This window comes from Echeneis naucrates, chromosome 15, assembly GCF_900963305.1.
Source record: "Echeneis naucrates chromosome 15, fEcheNa1.1, whole genome shotgun sequence".
Lineage (NCBI taxonomy): Eukaryota > Metazoa > Chordata > Actinopteri > Carangiformes > Echeneidae > Echeneis > Echeneis naucrates.
Window position 1 is genome coordinate 14,819,492 of NC_042525.1, and position 12,457 is coordinate 14,831,948.

Below are 12,457 nucleotides of genomic sequence, written 5' to 3' on the forward strand. Positions count from 1 at the left end.
TGTGCGCACAAAGCTGCCAGTGCTGGCAATGAAACCACCTCCACCTTCGGTAACCCCGTTGCATGAACAACATTGTATTTATTTCAGCTGTAGGCTCTGATAAGGGGACTTGTTTAAGCATTTCAAGTGGTTGGATGTCGTTTGTAATTGATTATTTTGTCATTCAAGTGTTTGCACATGACCCAAGATTTGTACCGAGGTCAGGAAACGTGCGATATAATAAATCAAAAGTAATCTATAATTTTTAGTCCTATTAAATGTCAAACGGAGTGGTGGTGTTTTTTTTTTTTGTTTTTTTTTTGCATGTGTGCACATGAAACGAAATTTCTCCTCAGGTCGGGAAGCGTGCGATGTATCTTTAGTATATTAACTATGATAATTATCCATTTATTGTGTGTGAAATTAGCTTCACCACTCTGATAGCCTCTGGGTAGAAGCTCGATAAAAGTTTGGTGTGTGGCACCATAAACTGAGTAGCACATACATAAACATATAGAAGTTTTATTTTCAAGGAAAGCTAATATTAAGCAGGGCTTTTAATAGAAAGATGCAAAGGTCAAACTTCAAGTCTCAGCTTGATAAATGACACAATCACTAGGCAGGACTGGTTTTAATTTTTATGACAGTCATTTTCTAACCATTGTTTTCACAGGCCATAATATTCTGTAGTTTAAGATTTATAAATCTATAACTGATGTTACTAAAGTGATCAGGAAAAGTAACTTTTAAACACAGTAATTAAAAAATTATAATGCTGTGGTGTAAAATGATTGTTTCAAAAACACACTAAATTATAAAATTATTGTATTGGCATACAGTATCTGGGTCCAGGGTGCAGGACTTTAGAAAGTTACACAAAACTACAAGAAATACATATAATGCATTATTAGTTATTTTGGGACACATCCTTTAATCTCAGACTTTGATCCAATCATACCAGTCAGTAATATTAATGATGCCTGCAAATGCTGCCATCATCTGGTGTAAAGCTTTTATGCCAGTTGAAGTTCTCAATGACAGAAATAATTTAGAGTAAGATGGCCTCCAAAAGAGTAATTTTTTTAAATGAATGAATGAATGAATTATAGTTTTTTTTTGGGGGGGGGTTTAATTAAGATGAAACCCACATATATGCTGTTTAAACAGAAATGAACATTTATCATATTAACCTGTTTATTCTCAATGATGGTTTCATATATCGATTTGCATCTCTCAGTGTGTCACATTTTGATTTTTAGACACTGTGACACATCCAAATCTGTTCTCTACTCTGAGTTTATTATTATTTATTCCACTATATTGTGAAAGACAGCAGACAATATCAGATATTAGTTATAGCTGTCACACTTAAAGAAACAGTTCCACATTTTGGGAAATGTGTTTTTTCATACATTGTTGGGTTGTTAATTTGATTTGGAGGTGCTGGTACATGGGTTGTGTTCTTTGCACAGAGGATAGCTCTCTCTAGCCTTGGTTGGAGAAGATGACCTGAAGAGCAATTATTGAGTTTCATCAGTGTCATGTGATTGTTTTGAAGGAAGTTAATGAACATATCCGAAAATGTCTAACTATTATTTTAAAATAATTTCCAACCAGAGGAGGTCTTCATTATACATAGCATAAGGTTGATGGGTGATTGGAGCACTTTGGTTGGTTGTGAGATAGCGGAAGACGTTTATGTCATCGTTGAGCCATTGGACTTTGCCTCCATCAGGAATCCTCATCACAGACATCTTCAGTTCTGGTGACTTTCAGTCGAAGTTTCAACCCAGTCCAGAGGGTCCTAGGGGATTAGTATAATTTCTCTCTGAAGAACTTGGAGCCATTTACTACCAAGGAAGTTCAGCCCCATCCCAGCTGTATGCCTTGCCAGTCTTTTCAATATTTAGTGCGTCTATTATGCTCATCAGACAGCTGACAGAGTGTTCAGTGGTGAACAACTTGTCTTTAGGCACATTTTTGTGATATGGCCGAGAGAGGTCTGTGTTCACTGTTCCTGGATGTAAGGACACACACACTACCTACAACAACAACAAAATAAAAACAAATAATAATATAAATGGTATGATTACAGGAACTCTGTGAAAAATGTTTTCTTTGGCTAAGTATTGTTACCACTATTGTACCACATTGTTTATGAAGGTCAAAGCATGTTTAAGAGTACTTAGACCTGCCTTAGGTCGACCGCGACTCAGCTCTATGGACAGATTCCTGGTGGCCATGTTAAGAGCTGCTTTAGACATCCTGTAGCTGTACCAACCCCCAAGACCTGAGAAAGAGGGGTGGGGCATGGAGACAGAGTTAGATTGTAATTTTCCATGTGAATGCACACTCTTTGCTTCTACTTAAGCTACAAGCATGAAGCACAACGTAGTTCCTGGCAGTTGATGTCCCCCCCCCCCACACACACACACACAATTCTTACCATTGTCACCAATGGATCCCACTTTGGCTGTGATATTGACAATGATGCCATTGTGCTGCTTCGCCTTCTCTGTGGGCTGCTGCCCAAAACCACCTCCACCTTTTTGAAGGAGAGGAGCAAAATACTTTGCCATAACCAGTGGACCCACTGTGTTGGTTGTCAAGGTGGAAATGACGCCCTGAAAGAGATCAATCGATCAAACAGAGTCATAATTTAATCACTCTTAATCGGTGGAGATGCAAGTTTTGGTTCCTAACTATTTCCGTGGTGAGCGGATGGAAAAACACAAATATGAACAAAACAGATAAGAAGAATTGTTACTTAACTATTGCCCAGTAGCTTTAAGATAACAGCAAGTCAGTCTTTCACAAATAACTTTTTGGATAGATGTGATCATCTTGATTTAGACTTTGATGTAGACCCCAGAACACAGGCTCCAGCGGGTTATTGAATGTCCCATAAATTGCTGATGAGACAAGTTTAATGTGTAATGCACTTCGGCTTCTGGGGGAAATGAAGGGAACCTCTAAATAAGTGGATGATGTGCTCATGGTTAAGTAGTGCTGAGCGCTGAAAGCAAGCCTTAACACAGTAAAAAAAAAATGCGTTACCTGAGCAGAAACATCCCTTAGGCTGGTCTCTCCTTTCCCAGAGGGATGAAGCATCGCCGACGAGTTTACAACCAAATCCAGCCGTCCGAAGTTTTCCTTAACCCGCTCCGCAGCTCCGCGGATGTCCTCCTCTCTCTGCACGTCCAGCCGGAGGACCGTCAGTCTGCCCGGGTGTTGACCGGCCAGGCTCCGCAGCTCGGCGGCTCCGTCCGGGTTCCGGCATGTCGCTACAACGGCAGCGGTGCTTTTGTTTTTCAAGATGTGTTTGCAGAATTGAAGTCCCAGACCTCTGCTGGCTCCTTGAATGAGAGCGACGGGGGCCGCCATGGCAGAAGAGAGAGAGAGTGAAAGTGAATGGACGCTGGTTGTGTTTGCTGCGTTCAAGATCTATCGGAAATGTCGTCGAATGAAGATTTTAAAATGACAAGATAAATAATGGCTTTTGTTGACAAAAACTTATTTTAAAACACGATTTTTTCAAATTATATTTTTCTTAATGGAGTAACAGTAAACAATCTTTTGGAATAAATTGTTCCACATTGCTCTGATAGATTAGGTGCTAACGAGGAGAACGTAAAGGCAGCATGTTTCACAACGTGTAGCACGCTTTTTGTAGGTCTTCAGGAGGGCGGTTATACAACTCCATTACATACGACTTTTATGATGGTCCCCCAGCCGAGTCATCACAATGTTCATAAAGAAAACGTACTCTTCCGTGTCTGGTAACATTGTGTAGGATCTACTAGCCAGAGCAAGACAGAAATCCTACGTTTCATTGTTTTCCAGTTGACAATCAGCCCTTATTTTCCATTAAATATCAATAGCAGCAACATTACAGAACCTAATGCACAAGTAGACTGAAAAAAAATAGAGCTAGGCGTTTAATTAACCACATAAAAGAGGCAATTTTAGCATCTTTTAGCAGCTCCGCCCTCCACACTGTAGATGGCGGTAGCGCAATACCGAAGGATGATTATGTATAATAAACTCGATCGTACATATATAACACACAAACACACAACGAATAACGAGAAAGGTATTTAAATTACATAAATATGAGGCATTTAAAAACGACGTTAATGAATGCAATTGTTTTAATCGAGATGGTGAAGTCCAAGCCCGAAGAAGAAATCGGTTGCCTAGCGACCAGTGGACGTGTAGCGTCAGCTAGCTAGCTCGGATCGGCTAACATGGATTATGGGGCATATATCATCGTATAAATGCCTCCAAAAAGAAAGGGACCTTTACAACTTGTCCAGAGGGACGTGGGCGAAATAGAAAAACAGGTTTGTTGGAGAATGGCATTTGCTTTTGCATTTTTTTCGGCGATGTGTAATCTCTATCTGTATGGAACTAAATGCCCCGAACACTAAGTGCACATTGACGTGGCATCGACATTAATCTCCATATACAACAAATATAAGATTTGAGGTGCAGCGACTTTGCTAATGGTACTGTAACTATAACTTGGACAATTTCATTGTAACAGTTTTTATGCCCTGCCCATACGTTCATATTACCCAGCAAACAAACAAAGGGTAAACAAAGGGTATAATGGCGAATTTCTTTAAATTAAATGCTTTTCGGTAGGATTAGAAAGTTTGCGCCAAAGTTTGTACCCTATAATTTGTACAATGCAAAACTTTGCCAAGAAGCAAACTAATATTAAAGACTAGAATTGAAACTGACACTGGTCTCTGACGTGATATGGTTCATTTAATAAACAAAATCTGGCGAAAAAGAGCTTTAAAAAGGTATCGATCGTTGTCCCCCTCCATATTTTTTCTAACCAAGGTTGCCAACCTGGTGAAGGCTGTACCAAGTCATGGTGGATCTACTGAAGAGGCATTTGAGAGGTAAGCATGTCTGACAGGAGCCCAACACTGCTTTCTAAACTACAGATCCATTTAAGAGTAGGACACTCCCACTGACTTGCATCGAAACAGTTTAAGTGAGATGGCTTTGCTCTTCAAACATTGCCGTTCCATTTGCATCCTGTTAGGATATAATTGGTTTTAATGTTAAATGTCAAATTCCTAACAGATGCCAAGAGCTGCAGATATTAGCAGAGCAGACACTGAACACACTGAAGAAACTGACAAAGGTGAGTGATGTATACTGTTACAGTTACCTGCATCAGTTACTTCTTTGTTGTATTAAAGAGACATCTCTTCAATACAACAAAAGTTGACATTATTAGTAATTATTTAATAATGTATGACTTTTTCAAGGCTGATGAGCCAGCTCCAGTGGGAAACTATGATCAGAGGAAACAGGAAGAGGAGAGACACCTACAGAACATCTTGGAACGTCTGAAAATGCTCTCTCTGGAACTTTCACCACCAGGACCAAGCAGAGCTGCAGGGTCAGTGACCTGTGTGAAATGGAAAATAAATGAGGGGGAGTCCTGGTTGTTTATTGTACTAAACAATTCCTTTCTATTGTGGTCTTTTCCACAGCAATGTTTCAACAGAAGATAAAGACGAAAACAGTGAGGACGAGGACGATGATGATGATGACGATGATGATGATGATGATGATGATGTTGATGAGGAGGAGGATCGAGTGAATGACAAGCGAGCTGTGAAGCCACCATCTAAATCAGATCCTCACATCTACACAGTCCTCAGTAATTTTAAAGGGGAGCAGGAAGGAGATCTGTCTGTTCAGGTAAAGTACTTCCTGTTTCATTGGGCAAAAAAAAAAAACAAAAACAGCACATGAAGGAGACAGAATCATGCAGGGGTCTAGAAAAGTTTTAAAAATTAGAAGTCGAAGTTAATTGGAGATGTAACCGAAGCTGTGATGACCAACAGTTTACTGTTCTTAACAAACTGGCTCAACTTCAACCCCACTTCTTTACTACTTACTCTCTAACTAGTCAAGCATTTTTTTAAATTCTTAAAAGTTGCACAGAAATGAAGCTTATTTTTGATGAGAAATATTCTGTGTGGACAAGCCTATGCATGAACCTGAATACTCTGTAAGTTAAGTTAAATAACCAATATACCTCTTGGAAATCAGAAATTAGTGATGCATCATGAATGTGAAGTTACATGATGTGTTAATGTCCCTTTTATTATTAGAAAGGGGAGGTATTAAGGATCATCAAGAAGACAGTGGATGGATGGTGGCTGGCTCAGGACCCTAAAGGCAACAGGGGAGTGGTGCCGAAAACCTATTTGAAGGTACACAACCTACTAAACAACTGCATCACAAAACATCCAACAGTATCTCAATCTTGCTCTCTTCTTGTGTTTTTCATTTTAAGCAATGTTCATGTGCTTCTGTATACTGTTGAAGTATCTGCAAGTTAAAAATGATTTTTTTCAGATTGGCTCAGGTATACCTGAGGATGATGATGATGATGAAGATGATGATGAAGATGAAGATGAAGATGAAGATGATGACGATGATGATGTTGATGATGATGGTGATGGTGATGATGCAGAGGACTCATCAGAAGACCAAGATGATGACAAACTGCCCAACGACAGAGACAAACAGAGGTTCCGCTTTTGAATATGTGCTTTAAATTGAGTGACATTAGCCTTTGGATGTCCTTGAATCAGTCTTTGTTCAACAGGCCTAAGTTGCCTGAGTTGAATTGTGTCAACATCATTTCTCCACATGATCAAAAACAACCAAATATGAACCGTAAATTTACCACTGTCACCTGTTGTTTGACAGTGGTGCTTCACACTCCAACTGGTCCACTGTGAGAAAAGCTCTGACTGAGGTAAAATACATACTCAAATACAGTTAAACTGAATAGATCTGATACCAATGTAAATGTACCTGTTGTATCATGTGTATGTTTGTGTGCGTCAGATTGATGCAACAGATGTGCTGTCTGCCATGGGGGCTATACCTTCAGGATTCAGACCATCAACTCTCAACAAACTGCTGCTGGATGAAGGTCATCATACACTCCAATAATTACACAAGTCACAGGCAATCCTGTCACCTGAGACGCACATGCACACTGCCTGCTGTTTATAAAATTATGTGATTTTCTGTCAATCCCTTTTTTGAATAATTACCTATTTTCAGCTCTTTGTGTCCAAAGCTTAGCTCCATGTTGAATCTTTTTCTGTGGATTTTTGTTTTGTCATTTAATTCTATTATTAGGTAGTTTGTGGTATTTTCTTTCCATGTGAGTTGCTTTTCATTATCTTTACTAGTTATATTACCACAAGTTACTTCTTATTACTAAATTAAGAGCCACAGTCATGTGGATAAAGCATTGAGGCAAGTCACTTGAAGTATCTTCAGCACAACAACAGCAAGTGGTGTTGGTCACCACCAGTTAATAAATACTGCAAAATTCTGAGTTAAAGTCAACTTGTCTTTTATTCAGGTGTAACGTACAGAGGAAGTCACCATATTCAGCCTGAGCTCAGCCAGTCACAGCTTTCATTTAAAGACCTCTTCATTGATCCAGACACAGGCAGGGTGAGACAATCTTTTGTTCTTTCCGTTGTCTTTCAGTTTCTCAAAGTGCAGATCATCCAGCCATGAACATGCTCTCTCGACTAAAACAGTACAGATTTTTATAAATTTGTTGCATAGGTTCGAACTCGGCAGGTCCAGACTTGTGTTTGTTTCACTTTGTGGAGCTGCAGGATGATTCCTACTCCTGGGGTTGGAGTTCAGGTCCTGAGCAGACACATTCGCCTCTGTGCCTTTGATGGATCTCAGGTATCATGACAATCCTTGTTATAAATAATAGTAAGTAGCTGTACTTCCTTACCCTGACACTTCTACTATCAACTCAAATCTTAAAAAGAAAAAATATATACTTGTGTTGCAGGTTTTGAGTAACATCCACACAGTGAGGGCAACCTATAACCCCAGGAGCTCCAAGACCTGGAGTTTCTCTCCCAGGGTATGTTCATAGTATTGCCAACATTGGAATAAAACACTGCAATTAATTCCCTTCATTGTTGGGTGAAAGGATGCCAACTTTGGCCAAATTAGTACTAAGAATCTGATGGTTGGGACGCGGGAAGTGAAACATCAAAGTTTAATTTAAGCTTGTTCTTAAATTTTGAAATTTCCTGTGAAATATGATCTGGCATCGACAATAAGTATTTGTGTGTTGGTCCCAGATGACAGGTATCTTACCCACCCTCCTAGATGGAGACTGTTTTCTACGCTGCAACGCTACATCTCCTGAACTCGGTATCCTCTTTGAACTCGGGGTCACCTTTATACGGAATGTAAGAAACAACACGCACAGAAACACGGATGAGAGACAAGGAACCAAACAGGAAATGAAAAACCACTGTTGCTTGGATGGAAGTTGATAAAGAAAGAAACCCCTTCACTGAGTGTTGAGGGACTGTGTCTAATTTTTACTTTACGTGTGTAACTTAGTCTACAGGTGAAAGAGGAGACCTGAGCTGTGGGTGGGCTTTCCTCAAACTGACAGATGACACTGGAAATCCACTCCCCAGCAGGTACACACTCACACACACACACACATGCAGATACAGTATCAGTATCAGTGCCAGACAGACATTACAGTTTTTTCTTAACATGTTAGACTATATAGGTTCAAAAATTAAATGGCTGCTCCTGACAAGTGTATCGATGGTGATTTAAATCTCCATTTTATAGCCTTTGATCCTTTGATGCTTAACGTCTGCATGACATCACCCTACCAACTCTTTTGACCATCCTTGGACTCCTCCATTGGAGTCTAGCTGTGTTTACTTGATTAGAAAAGGAACACACCTGTCAGAGCAAACTGTTTTTATTTAAACACACAATGAACTTTGTTGACTTTGCTCTCAATATATCTCATCCAACCTGTGTGTAGGACTTATGAGCTGCCAGTCAAAGGTGGAACCCCATTTGAGAAGGATGTAGCAGTAGAGGCTTCTGTCACCAGGGCATGTAAGAAAACACAGCACAACTCAACACGTGCCCAGTATAAAGAATTGTGTAAATCTTGACTTACAGTAAGAAAAAACTACAGAGAATTGACTGTTTCCTCTCCTCTCCTCTCAGCTCAAACTGGTGTTTTCCAGCAGATGCTCCAGGCCAGACGGCAGCCCAAATTGGTAGTCAAGTTGAAGTCTGCAAACGGCCGGACCAGAGCGCAACTCAGGTGGGGGGATCAGCAATACAAATCACACATGTATGTATGTAATAATTACCAAAATTAGACGTGTGTTAGTTACAAATATTTCTTTCCCTTTCAGTCTCCTGCCAGACACTCTGCTGCACTGTTTGAGCAGTGTCCACCTGCTGGTCCTACACAGACAGCTGCTAGCTGACACACTACTGATGGACAGGCCTACCATGCAGAATGCAGGTAGAATACACCTCCCACACTGTATATTATCCAAACTCCAGATTTACACAGTACTTACTTAGAAACAATGAATAACCGTCTTTTTCAGACCTGATATGCAGTCCTATACTTTCTACTTTCCCGTTACTGTTGGACCAGCCAGATCTACTAGATGCCCTCAGGGTCAGTTTCGAAGGGGATTTCAGTAGAATTCGTTGATTTGTTAGGTTTATTGTAGAATTGAAATTACAGATGCAAATTTTGAAAAATCAAACAATTGTGATAATTTGCATAACTAAAATGAACAGTATTCATTGTTACTTTCTGTCCTTCAGGGTGCCTGGTTGGACGCTGAGACCAAAATGAGCAGGGCACAGAAGGTGAGTACGGTTTATGTGAGTCATACCAATTCAGACCCATAGAGGGTGATGTCAGCATGTGTAACTTGGAATTTTTTGTCAACCAAGAAGATCTGTGTTCATCCTGTACTGTGCAGAGTGCGTTTTCAAATCATACATTCACTGCAGGTTGCTGATGAGCTCTGAATATAACCTGTCTCTTCCTCTCTGTATGTTTGCAGAGAGACTTGTTTTTTCTGAAACAGGAGTTTGTTAAGGTCTACATGTCAACTGTCTATTTCCTCCTTCACTCGCCCTCACTGCACTGTTATCATTGGGCAGACCCAACCTCAGAGGAGCAACGGGCCAAGATCATTTATGCAACCCTGAATTCTCTCAAACACACCCAGCACACCACTGGCCAAACAGGAAGTCTAGAATTTTTTGTTGATCCCATGCACTCTCATCTCGCCTTCGATGTTTCCGAGTTGACCTTTAGCCTGCTGCATGTAACACGATAGCCTCACATCACTATGTTTATGTTGGTCCCCCACAAAATGCCATAAATACATTTTTAATATGTAGAACCTTAATGATGAAGCAGCTGATGTTCTATATTCTTGCTATCACAAACATTGCTGGATATTTAATGATACAACAACCATGGGAAAAAAATTACTGGTAAACAAACAAACAGTCAATACAAATATTGACTCAATACACACTTTTTTGTTTGCCTAAATTATTTGAGTTTCTCAGAAGTTCTTTTTTCTCTTGGTTCTACTTTTCTTTTGTTAGTGCATTTGGGGGAAATTATATCAGACTTCCAATCAATCCATTGTTGGTTCTAGCCATTTCTTGGGATTCATTGTCAATTATAAAAATAAAGACTCTCACCACTAGTCTGCATTGTGACAAAAAAGGAGGTGGTCTCACTTTTGAGAAATGCTCGCACATTACCATCACATATTGTACAAAACATGCAGTCCAAAGTCATCTTTGTTTATTTGGTGATCAGCTGATACACCAATCACAGCTAATGTGCCTATTGATTGTCTGAATAGGTGTGATATAGTAATAAAATAGTAACATTATTAGCATCTTCTTTCTGCTATTTTCTGTCACGTTGTTCTATTTTGTGGTAACTATTAAAATAATGTTGATTTATGACAAAATTACTTGCTATCAAGTTTTGTCAGTCAACCCTGGTGACTGGGCTGCTTCACTCATCTCTAAAACCAGTCGTGTGTGGAGTGTAGAGTTACAGAGCATAACAGCAGTGTTCATAGTTAATAATTAGTCTGCTGTGCTCTTTTTATAGCCTGGTATAAAAGAACAGGGACAGTGAGAGGTTGGATTAGTCTGATCATAGAAAGGCTCATGTTGTATGTCAGCTGAGGATTCACATATCAACTAACATTTATTATTAGGATGAATCCTAACATTATGTCATGCAGGTTCACTGCCTTCCCCATAAATCCTACTATTCAGACTTTTACAAAGGTCAGTGTCTGATTTATCTTTTGTTGTGACTTTAGTATTGTAATATTCTGTTATATTCTATTCTGTAAGATTCCTATGGTGGTTTTTGGATGACTCAATCTGGCACATAATATGTTAATTAATGAGTGTGACATCGATGAAGTCTCAGTTAAATTCATAGTGACCACAGCACTTGCTATTAGAAAATGAAACCTATGCAATTTTAGTCCAGTAATCTCACCAATGTGCTCTTCTGGTATCATGAATATGCATCAATACAAAATTTTATGACAGAAACATATTAGACACCCCCCCCCCCCAACTCAACTCAATGACTCAGTTCTTCTGTCAGACTTGGACGTTTAATCTGTGAAAGTCGCTGAACGCAGACATATATAGATGAGCATGTTTGATCCATTAATATTCAGACAATATTCACACATTCAGACATGAGTCACACACCATACTGCTGAGAAGGGCTCTGCTCCAAGGCTGGATTTTAACAGTATGTCATTGGGATTTTAAATGAGGTTATTTAATTTCTGAAAGAGGAGGTCTCTATGTTTGATGGAGCTGGGCGAGCAGTTTCGTCCTGTTTTCTGTCTTTGAGATAAAATAATCCAACCAGCTGCTCGTGAAAATTTACTATACAGAAATGACAGTGGCATTGCTCTTCCCATCTAACTTTTGGCAACAAAGTATTGGTACTGACAAAGCATTCCCTGGAAACTGCATTTATGTGTTTACTTATAAGGACACAGTCTGTGAGCACACAATCCCTCACATCCCCTCAATTACAAACTTAATCCTAAATGTAACACCCATTTAGCAGTCAACTTAACCTCTGACCTTAAGATGGCTTCTTGTTAAATTGAGGACTGACTAAAACATTACCAAGCCCTCAAAAAGACCTCTATAATTCAGTTACAGAGCTGAAGTCATCTTCTAAGTGTGTACACACGGACACACCAAGCCTTTCATTGGCGCAGTGTTTGCTGCTGAATAATACTGGATATCCGGTTTTTCCACATTCCTATGTTGTTGCCGTGGTGATAGCCTATGGTAACCAGAGTAGTGTTCAGGGTTGAATTGAAAAGATAAAATAAATATTCAAAGGTTGCAATCAACAAAAAAAGTGTGAGGGGGGGCTCTTTATTGTATATCATTGATTAATAGAAACAATGTCAATAAGGAACCATGGAAAAGATTTATGTATTGACTAGTGAGTGCACCAGTGCATTCAGTGCATTGACCAAAGAAATGTATAATTCCCTGAGCTTCTTTTTTTTTTTTTTTTTCC

General features: G+C 39.5%; 2 protein-coding genes across 4 annotated transcripts; one reads left to right on the forward strand and one right to left on the reverse strand.

The window, feature by feature from the left end:
• Positions 1 to 529: 529 nt before the first annotated feature.
• On the reverse strand, positions 530 to 3,372 carry LOC115055560 (C-factor). 2 transcript variants are annotated; one of them, XM_029521464.1, is made up of 4 exons: positions 3,037 to 3,372; positions 2,426 to 2,603; positions 2,175 to 2,269; positions 530 to 2,021 (listed from the first exon to the last, which is right to left on the reverse strand). In XM_029521464.1, exons 1-4 carry the CDS (start codon positions 3,361 to 3,363, stop codon positions 1,830 to 1,832), a joined length of 792 nt encoding a protein of 263 aa, XP_029377324.1. In that variant the 5' UTR covers positions 3,364 to 3,372; the 3' UTR covers positions 530 to 1,829. The 2 variants fall into 2 exon arrangements, with proteins under 2 accessions (XP_029377324.1, XP_029377325.1); XM_029521465.1 differs by having other exon boundaries at positions 530 to 2,017; positions 2,171 to 2,269.
• Positions 3,373 to 4,186: 814 nt separating this feature from the next.
• Positions 4,187 to 10,810, forward strand: nphp1 (nephronophthisis 1). 2 transcript variants are annotated; one of them, XM_029521261.1, is made up of 20 exons: positions 4,187 to 4,322; positions 4,831 to 4,892; positions 5,080 to 5,140; positions 5,268 to 5,401; positions 5,496 to 5,706; positions 6,123 to 6,224; positions 6,370 to 6,545; positions 6,727 to 6,775; positions 6,868 to 6,955; positions 7,397 to 7,491; positions 7,609 to 7,737; positions 7,850 to 7,924; positions 8,148 to 8,258; positions 8,416 to 8,498; positions 8,861 to 8,937; positions 9,052 to 9,151; positions 9,246 to 9,358; positions 9,447 to 9,520; positions 9,673 to 9,717; positions 9,918 to 10,810. In XM_029521261.1, the coding sequence occupies exons 1-20, from the start codon at positions 4,257 to 4,259 to the stop codon at positions 10,194 to 10,196; spliced, it is 2,130 nt and encodes a 709-aa protein (XP_029377121.1). In that variant the 5' UTR covers positions 4,187 to 4,256; the 3' UTR covers positions 10,197 to 10,810. The 2 variants fall into 2 exon arrangements, with proteins under 2 accessions (XP_029377121.1, XP_029377122.1); XM_029521262.1 differs by having other exon boundaries at positions 9,942 to 10,810.
• Positions 10,811 to 12,457: the final 1,647 nt, after the last annotated feature.

Bases quoted from the DNA above. Each gene is read 5' to 3' on its own strand.
- LOC115055560 (XM_029521464.1), bottom strand. From the start codon at position 3,363: ATGGCGGCCCCCGTCGCTCTCATTCAAGGAGCCAGCAGAGGTCTGGGA. The intron at 2,270-2,425 runs GTAAGAATTGTG...CCTCTTTCTCAG, and splicing joins GGGATCCATTGGTGACAATG to GTCTTGGGGGTTGGTACAGC. The intron at 2,022-2,174 runs GCAGGTCTAAGT...TTGTTGTTGTAG, and splicing joins TGAGTCGCGGTCGACCTAAG to GTAGTGTGTGTGTCCTTACA.
- nphp1 (XM_029521261.1), top strand. From the start codon at position 4,257: ATGCCTCCAAAAAGAAAGGGACCTTTACAACTTGTCCAGAGGGACGTG. The intron at 6,776-6,867 runs GTAAAATACATA...TGTGTGCGTCAG, and splicing joins TGAGAAAAGCTCTGACTGAG to ATTGATGCAACAGATGTGCT. The intron at 9,152-9,245 runs GTGGGGGGATCA...TTTCCCTTTCAG, and splicing joins CGGACCAGAGCGCAACTCAG to TCTCCTGCCAGACACTCTGC.